The following is an 18,081-nucleotide window of genomic DNA, read 5'->3' as shown; positions in this document are numbered from 1 at the left end:
ATAAGAAAAGTGAAGAAAAGCTTGCAATAATTGTCCCGCAGTGCTTTCTATCGCACAAAACTGTGGCAGTGTGACAGTGAGAATCCTCATTTGCTGCATGAGGCTCACTATTAATTGTGTCTAAATATTCCCAACCATGACGCTGTTCGTTTAATGTTTACAGACTTGAGCTTTGTGCATTAATCAGTCATGTGGTCAGATAGAATAGCAATGGGAAGGTTGCATCTCGACCTCTAGCTGCACCTTAACTAATGGGCAGGAACAAAATGTTCTGGCAGCAGTTTTGTATGTTTTCTTCTTCGCATGCACATTGCCTTAGATTGTTTACCAGCGACCCTTGTTAAATCTAGTTAGTTAAAGCCTTGCAAGAGTATTTCAGGAGGACCTACTTAGTTTATCCGGATGAATCAAGTTATAAACCGAGGTCGGGTTTCTCTTGTGCTGGGTGCCAAGATTCGGCTGACAAGCTGTAGATATGGAGGAAATATTTTTCAAAAGTGATCCCTTATTTAATCTTCTGACAAACCGTAACAGCAATGTTGAGTGAGCCCCGGAGACAAATCATCTGTGGCCTTGAGATAAAAGTGGTTAGCACTGTTGCTTCACAGTGCCAGGGTCCCAGGTTCGATTCCTGGCTTAGGTCACTGTCTGTGCGGAGTCTGCACGTTCTCAGTGTGTGTGCGTGGGCTTCCTCCGGGTTCCTCCCACAAGTCCCGATAGATGTGATGTTGGGTAATTTGGACATTCTGAATTCTCCCTCTGTACCCGAACAGGCGCTGGAGTATGGCGACTAGGGGATTTTCACAATAACTTTGTTGCAGTGTTAATGTAAGCCTACTTGTGACACTAATAACGATTATTATTATATTACATAGTAGTAGGACAGGGTTGGGCTGTACCTAAACAGCAATAAAAAGTTGGATACCGTACAGGCTCCACGTGATATTGTAAACAACAAATGGAAATGCACCAACAACTGCATTGCAACATAATATAAACAGAATATGCTGGAAATACCCAACAGACCTAACGGCATCAGTGGAGAGAGAAACAGAGTTAACGTTCCAGATCAATCAGTTTTTCATTGGAACTCAAAATACATTGCGTGCATGTCCAGTTTGCTAAGCAAGCTCAAATGGGTCCTTTTGGTATTTATGCATTGACGGATTAATGATATTGCTTATCTGAATACAAAATAAGCAATGTTGACCTACTGTAGTTATTTGCTGCATTATAGGGGAACACTACACTGTGCGTCATACTGTGGCAGTCATGACCTTGTATTTGCCCAAGTGAGATGGTTAGTATTTTTTTGTTTCAAAATAAAATGCTACGGATCCTTTTCAAGCAAACTCGCTGGCCATTCGTCATAATGTAAATTTTCCAAATGCCAGTCACATTCTAGAAGTCCCACTGGCCAAGAGCCTTGGATCAAAAAAAACCCTTCAAAAATGCACCTGTAAGCTATAAACCGAATGTGGATTGGAAGAACGGGTTCAGTGGCTCCCCTTCCATTAAAAGAAATTTGTCGGAAAATAACAAGAGGGACAGCAGCAAATTATCAGTAGAAGATAAGTCCTCGTGTAACACTAAGGCTGACCGAAAACACCCCAGCTAATGTATAAAAGAAAATATAACTTGTCAAAGAGGCCAAAGAACCTGTTTTATTAAGTAGGCACAGATGAAAGCATTGGCTAGCCGTTTTGCAAAACGCAGCCTGGATTGAAAAACAGGCCAGATTGTATATGAAAGTGAATTAACTACCAGGGGCTGGTTTAGCACAGTGGGCTAAACAGTTGGCTTGTAATGCAGAACAATGCCAGCAGTGCGGGTTCAATCCCCGTACCAGCCTCCCCGAACAGGTGCCGGAATATGGCGACTAGGGGCTTTTCACAGTAACTTCATTGAAGCCTACTTGTGACAATAAGCTATTATTACAAACAACGGTAATATATGTTTACGCTCGCTTGAAATCATTTACAAAACTTTTTTTTTCCAAATTATTACCTAGCACTTCATGATGTTCTACTTGATCCTTTTTTAAACTTCAATTAATCTATCAACATTTTGGTGAGAATCACACAATTGTGAAGATATTTGGAAATAAGCAGTGATGATTTTGGGCCTGGCCATTTTGTTACATTCAGTCATATTGTTTTTCTGTGTAGTATGACTTGACAGGAATTGAGCGTTCCAAGTATGATTAACATTTTGCGTCAGTGTTTTGGTGCAGCGATCTTAAAGGGCCCTCCAGACACCTAACACCTAACTGGAACTGCCAACTGGGTCATGTGTTGAGGTAGATAGTGTCCCGCCCTAACATGGGTATAAAGTTCATTAAAAGGCAAGTGTTTTGGTACAAGCTGTTTATCACTTAGTAATTATATTTTAAAAAATCCCTGAAACCCAGGCTCATCAATCTTTAGGTAGTAAATATATTATCAAAGTCCCAGTACTGTTCCACAAGACCTGTTTCATCATTTAATTATCTCTTTCTGCATTGCTGTGCAGTATGTTTCTGCAGAAGAGAGACTAATGTGTTTTTCTTGGGAGATGTATGTAATTGCAAAGCAGTATATAAACTAAAATGAGCAACTGGCTTGAATCTGACAGACATAAACAACTTAAATCACATGCTTCGGAACTATTTTGTGTCCAAGGATACTTTTTCAATTCTGTTTTTTTTTTAATGATTCCAAGTCTTGTGAAATCATTACATTTCGAGCTGTAGTTTGCAAATATAATTTTTTGCACCATTTAGTTCACTATATTGCCACAGACAGAAGTCCTGATTGCCCAAAAAGTAAATGAGAAAAATTGCTACTAACTACTTGCCTGATATTAAGTCTGAACAAGGTATATTGCACTTGTAATTGAGCTATTTGCAATGGGAATTTACGCTCTTGAGGATGAAAGATACAATGGAGTGAAATGTTCATGATCTGTTGGATGATATAGAATTGAAAAACACTGCAAGATTGCTAGCACATCTGGATTCTACTCTGTCTATAGCAGAAATAAAAGTGTTGCGATAAAAACAAAAGCCACCAATGGACTGCAATGCACAACCCACCAGTACAGGCTAAATATGGAATAAAAGCTGCTTGTAACCCAGAGTTAAGCCAGAGGAATAATTCCCATCTGAATGTTCTAATGCACCACCTTGTTTATGTACATTTTTCAGCAGTGGTGTTGGCTTGCCCTTTTTATAGCTTTTACAGCTCCACATGTTTTCCCACTTCATAGTTTCCAATTCCACATGACTTATTTTGTGCTAAGGGCACATCTGCCATATAACATAGGAGCAGAATTAGGCCATTTGGCCCACCGGGTCTGCTCCGTCATTCAATCATAGCTGATATGTTTCTCATCCCCATTCTCCTGCCTTCTCCCCTTAGCCCCTGATCCCCTTATTAATCAAGAACTTATCTATCTCTGCCTTAAAGACAATCAATGACTTGGCCTTCTGCGGCAATAGATTTGATCCTAAGATAGGTCGACTATCGCAAATAGGATCTGATTCACATTTTCTACTATTTAGTTGGCAGCCGTGATTCAGTTTTTAGCACTCTTACTTCTGAGTCGTTTTGTTCCAGATTCAAATCTGTCCAGTACCTGAGCTCAAAAATCAAGGCTGTGGCATGCCAATGAACCACTGAAAGAGTGCTGCGCTGTTGGTGTTTTTTTTAATGATCCATTAGACCAAGGCATTCATCTGGCCTGTCAGGAAAAGATCCCATGGCACTCATCAAAGAAGAGATATCCCGGGTATCCTAGTCAATCCCTCCACCATCACAAAAAACAGGTTTTGTGATTCACACTGCTACTTGTGGGAGCTTGCTGTGTGCAAGTTTCCTACTTCACTTTAATGACTACACTTCAAAAGTACCTTGTTGGTCATAAAACGCTTTGAGACATTCTGGCAGTGGTCATGAAAAGCAAGTCTTTTGTTTATGAACAGTGTGCAAGAATCTAGGAGGCCTCCATTGAGTGTGGAATGCAATGAAAATAAATTCCTGTATTCCAGGGTTATAAAGGAATAAAGCTCGGTGTGGAGTTTCACTGTTCTCTGCCCCAATTGGAATATTTTGCCTGTAGTCTGTCAAAGCTCTCATGATGTGGAGATGCCGGCTTTGGACTGGGGTGGGCACAGTAAGAAGTCTTACAACACCAGGTTAAAGTCCAACCGGAATCGCCACCAATTACCCAGAACCCGTATACTTGATTTTTTTAATCTATTGTTGAAAATTGAAGTAAAAAAAAATTGCTCTTCACTTCCAGACTACTTGAATATTAATTCATAGGACAATAATATTATCTCACGTAATGAAGGTGCTACGCTCTGAAAGATAGTGATTCCAAACAAACCTGTTGGACTTTAACCTGGTGTTGTAAGACTTCTTACTAAACTCTCTCATTGGGGGGGGCGGTTGTGTGAGATAGAAGGGAGTTGGCATCTTTGGAAGTGTACATCAACAGTTGGTGTTTTTGGGGAGAGAGGAAAAATATTCACCAATAATTGAACTGAAGGAAAAACAGGAAGCCCCGGGAATACTTGAATGACATTGTTCTAAAGTTTGTGTTGTGCGACATTGAAAATCTGTTAATCTGAGAAATTATTTCCAAAGAACCATTGATTAAATGTTATGCAATTGTCGCACATGAAAACCTTATGAAGATGACACCCTGATGATTGCAGAGCATAGTTCTTCAGTCTGACGGGTTTAGTACCAAATAGTGGTGAAATAGGCTCCCCCTCATGGCCATAATACTGTAAAATCTTTTTCTGGCACGCGAGGGGAATGGGTGTTGTTGGTTAATCAAAAATGCTGGTTAATAGAGACTTTCATTTGCCAGTGGAATACGCAACAATAATTGTCATATGAATTAATATGGAAGTACGCGAAGTGAAGAAGAGCAATAATTGTTTTACTTCACTCTTCAACAATACATTAAAAAATCAAGTACACGGGTTCCGGGTAATTGGTGACGATTCCGGTTAGGGGAACATCAGAGATTCCAGTCAGTATAGAATTCCAATTGGTTAAGTGTCTGACAACACACAATTTACTGTAGGGCGGCACGGTGGCACAGTGGTTAGCACTGTTGTCTACAATGCTGAGGTCCCAGGTTCGATTCAGGCCCGGGGTCACTGTCCGTGTGGAGTTTGCATCTTCTCCACGTGTCTGCGTGGGTTTCGCCCCCACAACCCAAAGATGTGCAGGTTAGGTGGATTGGCTATACTAAATTCCCCTTAATTGGAAAAAAATAATTGGGTACTCTAAATTTTTTTAAAAACACAATTTACTGTATATCCCAGTCACCCTGTTGGGGAGGTGGTAGAAGGGGGAAGGAGGAGACGTATGGGTCAATTTACATTCCATCTGGCAGCTGACTCGTGGGTTTCAGCAGAATGGGTTGACTGCCCAGAATTTAAACCCATGGACCATGGGAGGGATTCTCCGACACACCCCCGCCCCCCCCCCCCCCCCCCCGGCTGGGTCGGAGAATCGCCGGCGGTCGGCGTGAATCCCGCCCCCGCTGGCTGCCGAATTCTCCGGCGCCGGGGATTTGGCGGGGGCGGGAATCGCGCCGGTTGGCGGCTACTGGCAGCGACCCCCCCCGGCGATTCTCCGTCCAATGATGGGCTGAGTGGCCGCCCGTTTTCGGCCGGTCCCGCCAGCGTAAATTAGAGTAGGTACTTACCGGCGGGACCTGGCGGCGCAGGCGGCCTTCGGGGGGCTGTGGGGGGAGATCTGGCCCCGGGCGGTGCCCCCACAGTGGTATGGCCTGCGATCGGGGTCCACCGATCCGTGGCCGGGCATGTGCCGTGGGGGCACTCTTCCTCCGCGTCAGCTGCTGTGGTCCTCCGCGTGGGCCAACATGGAGAAGATTCCCCCCTGCGCATGCGCTGGGATGACGCCAGAATACGCTGGCGCTCCCGCGCATGCGCCAACTCACGGAGGCCCTTTGGCACCGGTTGGCGTGGTGCCAAGCCCATTCCCCGCTGGCCGGCACTGCGCAAACCACTCCGGGGCTGGCCTCGCCCCTGAAGGTGCGGAGGGTTCCGCACCTTTTGGGCGGCCCGACGCCAGAGTGGTTCACGCCACTCCTCGGCGCTGGGACCCCCTGCCCCTGCCGGGTAGGGGAGAATACCGCCCCATAGCTTGGGATGCATAGCCACAGAAGTAAATGTGACACCGTTTTATTTGTGATTTCTGGGACATATTTATGCTTCTCAAAACTACCAATTGCAAGCAGCATTTGATATGAGAATGTTTCGAGACATTTTAGTTTCCTTGGACAGAAATCACCAGACTGATCCCACAGAGGCAGAAGACCAAAGAGCGCACTCGAGTGTGTCTAGTGGAGTCCAGTGCAAAGTTGGGGCACAATGAGGTTGTGAAAGATTACATGGATGAACATTTCAAATTTGAGGAAGGAGGAGTCTGTCAAAGATCGTGGAGGATAAGCACAAAGAACAGCCATGGCTGCGAGCCGAATGTGATGCAAGCAGCTTCATCTTGGAACAGTTTAGAGGATTTTACAAAGTGTGGATGCAGGAAGGTTAGCAGGAGACTAGTATTGGAGTGAAGTCTGGAGATGTTGAACTTGAATATAGGTTTCAGTAGTTGGTAGAAGGTGGTTAAAGTGCACGTGGATGTGGTCAGTGTTTGGAAATAAGCGTTGCTGGTGACGGCGAGAATACTGAATGTTTGTTCTCAGCTAGCATTGTAAAATTCAGGATTGTGGGCAAAGCTAGTGAAAGGCTGCATTTATTCTTGGTGTTGGCCAGTGTTGACCATGAAATGTTACATCCCCTAATTCTACAATGGTATTAGGTTAGGAATTTCTAGTTATTGAACCAGCACCTCTGAAAGAATGGCTATATAAAAGTAAGGATGCTGTGTGATTAAAGCAAGCTTCATGGTCTTCCTTCTGCATTCCTGCTTTTGTCCTTTTCAATGGTTGAGGTCGTTGGGGAGGTGCTCTTGAGGTAACCTTGGCAGTGCGTCCTATAAATTGTATTCACTGCAACCACAGTGTGCTTCTGATTGAGGAGGCTGGGTATTGAGTCCAATGGCAAGTAGCCAATCAGGCTCGGTACTAAACAGAATTGAGTTACAGTTGCAGCTACATCTATTCAGGTGCATTTTGCAACGTATTTGTGATGAGAGTTATAGTAGATAAATAATCTTGAGCTGTCGAGAAAAACGCCGTCACAATGATCTTTTCCATACTTGACTGACGCCACTGCATTGGACTGGTCCATTCTGACCACCTGATCATTGGCAAACCCAGTTGTTTGGGGAAAGGACATTTGCCATTCTTCTTATTTCAGGTGATCCTATGTCCCTGTGACTATTACCTTGGTGCCTTTGTGAAACAATTGTTACCTACTTGTCAGCCACAGCTTACAGCTTGTATGTTGACAAGGTTGCTGTGCTTTGCTCTGCTTCGTTAGTGGAGCAGTTATGAATGAAACTGAATATTGGGATTGTCAGAGAACGACCCCATTCCTGACCTTATGATGGCAGGAAGATCATTGGTGAAATAGCTGAGGATATTGGATCAAGGCCGCGCTCCTGAAGGCCTCCTGCAACAATGTCCTGGCCCGCGATGATTGGTATCTGGCAGCCATCTTCCTTGGTGTCAGTTAAGACCCCAGCTATTGTAACTCCGTTTTCCTTGAGTTCCTCTGTGCCTAACTGAAGCTTGCCTACTGTCTCTTGACTTTGTAAACTTTGTTTTTTGTTGTTGTTTTAGCATGTTGATTTGTCTTTTATTTCCATATTCCCGGCATCTGTTTTGGATATCTGCTGTAATTCTGTTAGAGAAGTGCTGGTTCAGGTAGTTTGTTTATTTGTTTCTTACGCATCCACGCATCCATCAGGGACTGCATGAATGGAAATTTAAATTGGTGATAAACTTATTTAAAAAAAAAAAATATATATATATATATATATACACAAATGAATAATGTAGGCGTACCGTAGGTAATTGCTATGAATGGAATCTGTTTTAATACTGGGAATAACTCGGCACAATCTGCCATCTGACTAATCACGTGCATGCACACTGCTGGAAGTGATATTAATAGTTGGTTGCCAGCTGCTGCTGTTGGTACTTTGCCCACATTTCAGTGTGAGGCTCAACTGCAAGCCAATAATGCTTGTGATCTGAAAAAAATGTGCTCTTGCTATGCAAGCATGTAAAAATATGACCAAGTTCCACGGCAAGTTTGGTACTTATTTTTACAACTGAGCCATGGTTTTGTACCCTGAACCTGATACAAATTTGAGCTTTGGGGTTTTAAATTAGTTAGTTCTCGGGGAAAACCAAGATTACCCTATCTTTGGCCAGTCAAACTGTCCAGAATGAATAGCAGTTGCTCCAGCTAAATATTTGAGATGCTTTAATATTAAACTATTTCACATTGTCTATTGTCCCGTTTCATCTCCAGCAGCGAGATTTGTTGAGTAGCAACAAAGCAACTCAAGAGTTTTTTGCCTCTCTTTCTCGTTCCTCTTTTGGTGCCCGCCCCGATGACGTGGTTGAAGTTGGGAATATCATGGGGTACACCGACTCACATTTTGCCACTCCATGGGACAATCCTAAATTTTTGCGATCCCCGAGACGGGTCATCACTAATGTCTGCATTTATTTAAAGTCTGATAGAATTGGTATTGACCAAAGTGGCCAGATGTGAATGGTTGCTAGTGGGGGAACGATAAATGAATAAACCATATTCAGCGTTCATCATCGGTCAATGCTTGTGACCACGATTCTTCTTTTTGGCTTTGCAAATGCTGTTGTAAATATTTTGCATTTGCAATAAGAACATTTTAACTAACAAGTATTTTATTTTCATCTTCAGATTCTGCCATTCATTTTTCAGGATTAGATGATTTGGGCCATAGTTCTCTACAGTTTATGTTGATTCTTTTGACTGGGCTGTGTGAAAACAAGGGCAGTCACGTTTCACGTGCTATTCTTGTCTTAAACCGTTGGGAGCACTTGACAATCCGAGAGGATGCTGAGCAAAGGAAGAGCATTTTGTGTGGCAGAGCCCAAAGACCGAGCAGAAGAATTGATTAATTTTTTTGAAGGAGAGTTTTGAAGGCAGGGAATGAAGTAGGAAGGTGAAATAGTTTTGGGGGAGAACTCTAGCAAGCGGACTGACAATGGTTGGTCTCTGTTGAGGGAGTTAAGGGGGAGAGAAATAAGCAGTCATACATTCGGGACCAAATGGCAAGGCTGGGATGTAGCTGGAGAGATTATCGCTTTATACTTTCAGCAGCCTGCCACGCACAACAATAAACCGAGACGTGCAAGGACAAGTCGAACTAACAGCAGGTGCCCTTAGTTGTTCTGACCTATTATTGCTGACGCTAAACCTTACTTAATTATTGTCTGGAAGTGCTTATAAAATTATTTGGCTTATGAGATGTAGAACCTCCACCATATCAGAAATACTTTCTCTGCTGAAGTAAGCTTTTTCTGCAGAATGCATTTCAATACCACATGTTCCCAGGCAAGTCTATATTTTCCATCTCTTATTTTCGGATCTCTTATTTCAGTGAATAATTGAATTCATTTTTTTCCATTCCAGGAGACTCCAAACTCTGTCCACTTAGTGATGGAGGTAAGCGTAAAGGATACTTTTATTGTTTATTCAGATATTGTTCATTCTGCATGCGGTGTGATGGAATATTCACATTTTTATAGCCATAGAACATACAGTGCAGAAGGAGGCCATTCGGCCCATTGAGTCTGCTCCAACCTACTTCGGCCCTCACTTCCACCCTATCCCCGTAACCCAATAACCCCTCCTAACCTTTTTTTTTGGTCACTAGGGCAATTTATCATGGCCAATTCACCTAACCTGCACGTCTTTGGACTGTGGTTGGAAACCCACGCAGACACGGGGGGAACGTGCAGACTCCTCACAGACAGCGACCCAGTGGGGAATCGAACCTGGGATCCTGGCGCTGTGAAGCCACAGTGCTATCCACTTGTGCTACCGTGCTGCCCACTCCTTTGTAGCTCCTTTGTAATTGGGGAAGCTGGTGACTACAACCTCATGTCTGATGAGACTTGGGCCTGTTTGGTATCTTTCTTCTGGTTATTCAGTTTTGTCACCTAAAATTATATTGGGGGCCGGTTTAGCTCAGTTAGCTGGACAGCTGGTTTGTGAAGCAGAGCGAGGCCAGAAGCGTGGGTTCAATTCCCGCACTGGCTGAGGTTACTCATGAAGGTCCTGTTTTCTCAACTTGACCCCTCGCCTGAGGTGCGGTGATCCTCAGGTTAAATCACCCCAGTCAGCTCTCCCCCTCAAAGGGGAAAACAGCCCATGGTAATCTGGGACTATGGCGACTTTAAACTAACCCGGTGAAGGGTTTTCAGGATCAGCCAGCTGATTGACCAAATTAGGGTTAGGGTTAGTGTCGTTAATGTCGGCAGTTCTAAAATGATGAACCGTTGTTGTTGTGAAATGTATTGTCCCACCAGCGAGAGAAATGGGAATAATTTGCAACCATATCACAGTGTCCCCTGACAGCGATAACAGGAGGCAGAGGCGGGGAAACACTGTCATTGCCTGATTCAGTAATGTTGGCAGAGAGGCAGCATGGCGGCGCCGAGGACCTGGGTTCGAGCCCGGCCCTGAGTCACTGTCTGTGTGGAATTTGCACATTCTCCCCGTGTCTGCATGGGTCTCGCCCCCACAACCCAAAGATGTGCAGGGTAGGTGAATTGGCCACGCTACATTGCCCCTTAATTGGAAAAAACAGAATCGGGTACTCCAAATTTATATGAAAAAGGTAATGTTGGCAGCGGTCTGGGAGCAACTCACCCACTTGTTCATCGGACTGTAAGTGACTAGACTGTGAGGAGAAAACAGAATCAAAGTGGTGCAGCCTCAAACACGTTATTTCTGTAATGACTAAGAAATATATAAGCAAACTTTTAATCAGAAAGGATTCCAGGGTTTTGAGGATAAGGCGGGAAAGTGGATTACGAGGATCAACAGTCATAAAGATATCGAATGTAGCTATTTAACATCACTACGTTTGTCAGGGTGAGCAGGAAACTGTGTTCTACTTTCTCCTTGGGTCCATTAGCTTTCACCTTTCATATCTTTCATGAAGTACACTCTTTTTGTGACACAACTAGGCTGTCCAATTTTCAGACGAGAACAATGCAGCGTGCTAGATTTTTAGTGACTACACCCTTCTCAACCTTGCTCCTCCCCTGAGGTATGGTGATCCCCAGGTTCAATTACCACCAGTCAGCTCTCCCCCTCAAATCAGCCTATGGTCATCTGGGACAATGGCGATTTTACCTCTACATCATTTGGCAGTGCTTTTGTTCCCTGGTAAAGAAGTGAAGTTTGGGCAGCACGGTAGCGCCAGTGTGCACTGTGACTTCACAGCACCAGGGTCCCAGGTTCGATTCCCCGCTGGGTCACTGTCTGTGCGGAGTCTGCACGTTCTCCCCGTGTCTGCGTGGTTTTCCTCCGGGTTTCCTCCCACAGTCCAAAGACGTGCAGGTTAGGTGGATTGGCCATGATAAATTGCCCTTAGTGACCAAAAAGGTTAGGAGGCGTTATTGGGTTACGGGGATAGGGTGGAAGTGAGGGCTTAAGTGGGTCGGTGCAGACTTGATGGGCCGAATGGCCTCCTTTGCACTGTATGTTCTGTGTTAATGAGTACTCTGTAATTATGCTTATTTCACTTGGTTAGATTTGAGAGATGATGCACAAACAATGTATTTCCTTTAACAAGGGACACTCTAATATACGTGGTATTTTAAAACTTGCAAATATTATGCTGACATTTTTTCCTTCCACTTCATAGTACTGCAATGGAGGCGACCTGGCAGATTATCTGCAAGGTAAGTTCAAATGTTCTTTATTACAGTTGATGTGGGTATAGCTCTTGGAGTGAATATTGTTCAAAGTATTAGTATTCAAAACTCTGATGCAAAGATATGATGCCTCTTCAATATGAAAGGGGTCATCAATTCAGTACTTCCCTACTTAAATACATTCCACATCCCGAAAGACGTGCTTGTTAGGTGGATTGGATATTCTGAATTCTCCCTCCGTGTACCCGAACAGGCTACTGGAGTGTGGCGACTAGGGGATTTTCACAGTAACTTCATTGCAGTGTTAATGTAAGCCTACTTGTGACACTAATAAAGACTATTATTATATCCCTGTTCCATTTACTTTTAAGTTTGTTTGAAAACATGTTCTGTTCTCTGTTCAGAATATTAGCATAGTTTTACATTACTGTTCATTTTGTTACATTTTTCTCTTCGCTTTACTTGAGTTGGCAGAGCAGGGAATGGTATCTGTTACTGTAGGTTAAACGAAACCTGCAGCAGAACAGAGCCTGTGCAGAAATTTCGTGAACTTGGAGATTATGGGAAAGTTGAATGCTTTGGTAATATTGGTATTATAATTGCTTAACGGTAACTATTGCACAAGCATTTTGAGTAAGTTTTTTCGGATTTTAATTGGTTGAATTCTAGATTATGGAAAAACTGGTACTTCAAAATACCACAACAGTAGTACGCGTTTGTTCTCGAAATTGCTCTCGAGCTGAAATAAGGCTACATGGTAATTAATACATGACTTCCCACATCTCCAAATCTTAAACTGGAAAATAACATTGTCTTCAGTGGGTGTGTCGTGCTGTTTATAACTGATCCTGTGCTTTAAGTCATAAATTTATTTGATTACCGTGACTCAATATCGGAACAGAACGTTTTGTAATTCAGGATCAGTGTGTATACAAAATGTTGCAATTGTTTTGGGCACATGCTGAAGTCGTAATTCCGGAGAAATAAAAATGTTCTCCCCACAGCTTTGTAATTATATTGATCTTCCCAAATGCTTCTTGGTGTTGAACTGCACAAAGTGCATCCCTTGTAAACGAGCAGGATGTAACATTTGTCAGTCAAAAACTGGAAACACTGAGCAGGACAACCAGCATTTATGAGAGCTTTGGAATTGATGTTTCTGATCATAGAATCATAGAATTTACAGTGCAAAAAGAGGCCATTCGGCCCATCGAGTCTGCACCGACCCTTACAAAGAGCACCCTACTCAAGCTCACATATTTACCCTATCCCAGTAACCCCCACTTAACGTTTTTGGACACTAGGGCAATTTGGCATGGCCAATCCATCCCGCACATCTTTGGACTGTGGGAGGAAACCGGAGCACCCGGAGGAAACCCACACAGACACGGGGAGAACGTGCAGACTCCACACAGACAGTGACCCAAGCCAGGAATCGAACCTGGGACCCTGGAGCTGTAAAGTCATAGTGCTAACCACTATGCTACCGTGCTGCTCATGGGACCTTCATCAAATCCATTGTGCGACGATGCACCCAAAGCATTAACAATGAACTTTATACAGATGCTGTGCCTGATCCAAGCGATTCCAGCATTGCCTATTTTAATTTCAGCTTTCCTACATCTGCGACTTATACTTGGAGATTGGTTCTTTTTGGTCGATTAGAAAAATCTAGTTAGCCTACACCTGTCGAAACATTGCAGTTATATAGCATATTGCATCTGATATCAGAAGATTCTGTGAGTTTGAGTTACAGGTAACTAACTTTTTTTGTTTTGAATAGCCAAAGGGACCCTTAGCGAAGACACCATTAGAGTCTTTCTCCAGCAGATCGCAGCTGCCATGCGAATACTTCACAACAAAGGAATAATCCATCGGGATCTGAAACCACAGAATATTCTACTGTCTTACGTCAGCCGGAAAAAATCTAACATGAATGGCATTCGTGTCAAAATAGGTACGGCTAAGGTTGTTCTCTTTAGCACAGTCAGTCTCGTGCAGAGCACGACATAGAGGTTGCATTGACCCCCATCCTTTTGAAAAGTTGGAGATTGTACGGCCTTTACAAGGTCACTGAAAGGGGCAACACAGGTGGAGAAGGTAGTCACGAAGGCATACGACATGCTTGCCTTCATTGGCCAGGGCATTGAGTATAAAAATTGGCAAGTCATGTTGCAGCTGTATAGAACCAACCACACTTGGAGTATCGTGTTCAATCCTGGTCACCACACTACCAGAAGGATGTGGAGGCTTTAGAGAGGGTACAGAAGAGATTTACCAGGATGTTGCCTGGTATGGAGGGCATTAGCTATGAGGAGAGGTTGAATAAACTTGGTTTGTTCTCACTGGAACGAAGGAGGTTGAGGGGTGACCTGTTAGAGGTCTACAAAATTGAGGGGCATAGACAGAGTGGATAATCAGAGACTTTTTCCCAGGGTAGAGGGGTAAATTACAAGGGGGCATAGGTTTAAGGTGCGAGGGGCAAGGTTTAGCGGAGATGTACGAGGCAAGTTTTTTTTACACAGGGGTAGTGGGTACCTGGAACTCGTTGCCGGAGGAGGTGGTGGACGCAGGGACGATAGTGACGTTTAAGGGGCATCTTGACAAATACATGAATAGGATGGGAATAGAGGGATACGGACACAGGAAGTGTAGAAGGTTTTAGTTTAGACGGGCAGCATGGTCGGCGCAGGCTTGGAGGGCCGAAGGGCCTGTTCCTGTGCTGTACATTTCTTTGTTCTTTACACATGCTCCACAAATGTCAATCTGCGCCTGTCACAAATTGCTGATTCAAACTGAGTTTGTGGTGTTTCCAATGAGGGAACAATCCCTGCTTAAACCACGTAAAGGGGCAAAGAACCACGTAAAGGGGCAAAGGACCAAATAAAAATTAAAAGCTTTAACTGAACAGTGTTGGCTGAGTTTTGTGGCTAGAATTGTTAGATTTCGAAGGTCAAAAACGGATCACTCCCCATTGTGGATTCTTTAAGCATTCGGTAAAATCATTGTACTGTCGCAAAGTCTTGTGTTCAATTATGCTGAGTTGGAGGACAGGATTAAATTGTATTTTCCAACATGTCTGAAACATCTTGAAGGACTTCCCTACTCTGAATCACGCGCAAGAAAATGGACACTTGCAGCAGGCGAGTGCTTCAGTCTGTCTCAATGCCGATGGCCTATGGAAAATGGAAAATAGGCAGGAACCTTAGTCATGATTTGTGTCCAGTGACTCGTGCTGGAACGTGTGTGGGTGTCTAGTGACAGCAGAATTGCTTGGCTATGATCGTATAACAACTTTCCAACAACGCTCACTCTCCAGATTCTCACATGACAAATTCTTCCTGTGCAAAAAGCTGGCGTTAGAGGAGCCGGTTCCCAATAAGGGCCCAGGACCATTAGGAGAGATGGTAATTTTTATTTTGATCAAAATAAAGTACAAATCGACAACAGATGCCTTGGCACATAAATTGGCAGCAGCTAATTCATGTGGTATAATTGTTTATTCCGGGACTTCTCTCTGAGAAACTTGACTCAAGGCTTTTTATTTATTACTGCATCACACATTCTTCCGGGAAGTTCCAAGTATTCCTATTTGGGTAGTAATTCCTAGTACATAGATTATTTACCACTTTGCTGCAAGGCAAGCATGAATATGCTTGGGCTATAAACAGAGGCACTGCACTCACTAACCGACGGCCAGCGTCACACTTCGATTATTGCAATTATTTAGTAAACAGAATAATTCTGTTTATGCTGCATAAGCTAAAATAAATAGTCTGGGGTTTCAAGTTAAGCACAAGTTGCAGGTCAGACATTATCTTAAAGCAGCATCTGAACTGAAATAATTACCCTTTTGGACTTAGGTATTTTCAATATTTATAGATCCCCCCCTCCCCTCTCCCACCAATTTGTCTTTTGTCTGGCTCACTGCATAATCATTGTCCAAGAACAAGTGACTGGTTTCAGGAGCCACTCAGCTCCTGCATAGATTTGAATGATGCTCCTCAAATACGCAGAGTTGATGCTGCCCTAATACGACCACCACAGATGTTATCTGCTGAACAAGCCAGGTCCCAGAGGGAAACCTGTCTGACTGATCACAACCCTTTTTTCTTTTTCTTTTGAAAATTAGGAGCAAAAGCTACTGACCCCAAAAGCATAGAATACCAGGAACACCTTTTAAGATTTTGAAACTTAAAAAGATTTATTGAGAAGAAAAAAGTAATGCAGTTGAAACAGCCCCCTAGAACTCCCACTTTGTCAGAACACACTAGTAAATTGCCTACTTTGCAGCAACTCCCCTAATAATTTTTAACAATTATAAACCCAGTAATGTTACCCAAGGCAAAGAACCGTTGTTGCTTCAACAAAGGTATACCGTGTGATTACTCAAACGCCTCCACCCTGATTTGGAAATCCAAAAGATTTCCACGTAAAAGACAGTTAGGCCCCTTAACAGTCCAAGAGAAATAAAAGAGCATATATGTCGGCAAATCTCAGGGAGGTGTAAAAATAATAGGGTAGTGATGGGGGATTTCAGCTTCCCCAACATTAACTGGGGTAGTCATAATGTGAAAGGTTTGGAGGGAGTAGAATTCTTAAAATGCGCCCAGGAAAATCTTTTAAGCCAGTACATAGAAGATCCTACGAGAGAGGGGTAGTCCTGGACTGGACTTAATTTTAGGTTACAATGTCTGGCAAGTGGTTGAAGTATCAGTGGTGGAGCATTTTGCAGACAGGGATCATAACTCCGTTAGAATCCCTACAGTGCAGAAGGAGGCCATTCACCCCATCGCATCTGCACTGATCCTCCGAAAGAGCACTATCTCGGCCCACTCCCCCACCCTATCCCGTAACCCCGCTCATTGATCATGATTAATCCATCTATTTGGAGATATTTAGATTCAAGATTGTTATGGAAAAGGACGAGGAGGGCCTAAAATCAAAGTTCCAAACTGGGGGTTGGCCGATTTTAATCAGATCAAATATGATTTTGCCGGAGTGGATTGGGAGCAGACACTTTCAGGTAAACCAGTGACAGATCAATGGGATGCATTCAAGAAGGAAATAGGCAAGAGTGCAAGGCCAACGTGTTCCAATAAAGAAAAAGAGTGGGACCAAGAAATCCAGTGAACCCTGGCTATCAAGCGATATACAGCATTGAATAAATAGAAAAAAGGGAGGCTTGTGGCAGATAGTGAGGGCGCAAAGCAGCAGAAGCCATCGGAGTACAGAATGTGTGAGAGGGAACTTAAAAGGAGACATGAAAGCATACTGGCGGGTAAAATAAAGGAAAGTTGTTTCACAAGTATGTTTTCACATTTTCGTACTTTGCTTGCACTTTTGGGTCACTAAAATTTAATGTACCTAAAAGTCCCATCTCACTTTGTATCTTCCCCCGTTGAAATTCAACAGTTGAAAAATCAAGTCTCTCCCTATCTCATGCAAATTTAAAACCCACCTATTTACTTGTAAACCCAACCTCATCATAGTCATTCATTACAAATGCATGAACCATACACCTTTACCCTTCTATCTCTCAGCTCTCACAGACAAGCTGTCTTTATTAAGCTTCTCTCAGTTTAGTTAATCATGGAAATCATGGAAAAATGCCCATCCTGAGTCAATTGCCTAGTCATGTTGCAACCATTCTAATTACGATTTAACCTTCCACCTTGTATGTGCAGTTGTTGCTTTGAAATGTTTAGGCATGATGAGAAGTGATATGATTGCAAATATTTCCTTTGTACGTTTCATCAGATGTTGCAATCCAATTATTGAAAGCCTTCCTTTGTTATTGTCTTGCAGCTGACTTTGGCTTTGCCCGGTATTTACAGAGTAATATGATGGCTGCCACTCTTTGTGGGTCCCCCATGTACATGGTGAGTGATGTACCAGCTTATCCACTAGGTGGGATGGTGATTGTTCTGAAAATGTTACCTATCTTGTACAGCACTGTGTTTTTTACGATTGAGTAATTATATGTACTTGTTTCTTCAGTCTGTAATTTTACGGTACTGCTTATATGTATTGTCTCAACCCTCCACCACCCACCTCTTTCAGATAGTAGGAAATCCAATTTGGGTAGACACAGGATGTTAAAACTTAGATTTGCGGTTTAGAGCCTGTAGTGGATGGGTAGACAAATTACATCCTTTCATTATACAGGGGACAGTTCAAATCTGAATACATATCGGTGCAGACTCGATGGGC

General features: G+C 43.2%; 1 protein-coding gene across 4 annotated transcripts in view; it reads left to right on the top strand.

Annotated features, from left to right (window-relative positions):
• Window positions 1-18,081, top strand: part of ulk2 (unc-51 like autophagy activating kinase 2) — a 130,129-nt gene that overhangs the window by 44,465 nt on the left and 67,583 nt on the right. For all 4 annotated transcript variants that reach the window (XM_072469864.1, XM_072469865.1, XM_072469867.1 and 1 more), the window contains exons 4-7: window positions 9,614-9,646; window positions 11,859-11,895; window positions 13,652-13,825; window positions 17,677-17,750. In XM_072469864.1, coding sequence (XP_072325965.1) covers window positions 9,614-9,646; window positions 11,859-11,895; window positions 13,652-13,825; window positions 17,677-17,750 — 318 coding nt within the window. The remainder of the gene's footprint in view (window positions 1-9,613; window positions 9,647-11,858; window positions 11,896-13,651; window positions 13,826-17,676; window positions 17,751-18,081) is intronic.

This window comes from Scyliorhinus torazame, chromosome 12, assembly GCF_047496885.1.
Source record: "Scyliorhinus torazame isolate Kashiwa2021f chromosome 12, sScyTor2.1, whole genome shotgun sequence".
Classification (NCBI taxonomy): domain Eukaryota; kingdom Metazoa; phylum Chordata; class Chondrichthyes; order Carcharhiniformes; family Scyliorhinidae; genus Scyliorhinus; species Scyliorhinus torazame.
This window is presented reverse-complemented; position numbering and strand designations above follow the sequence as displayed.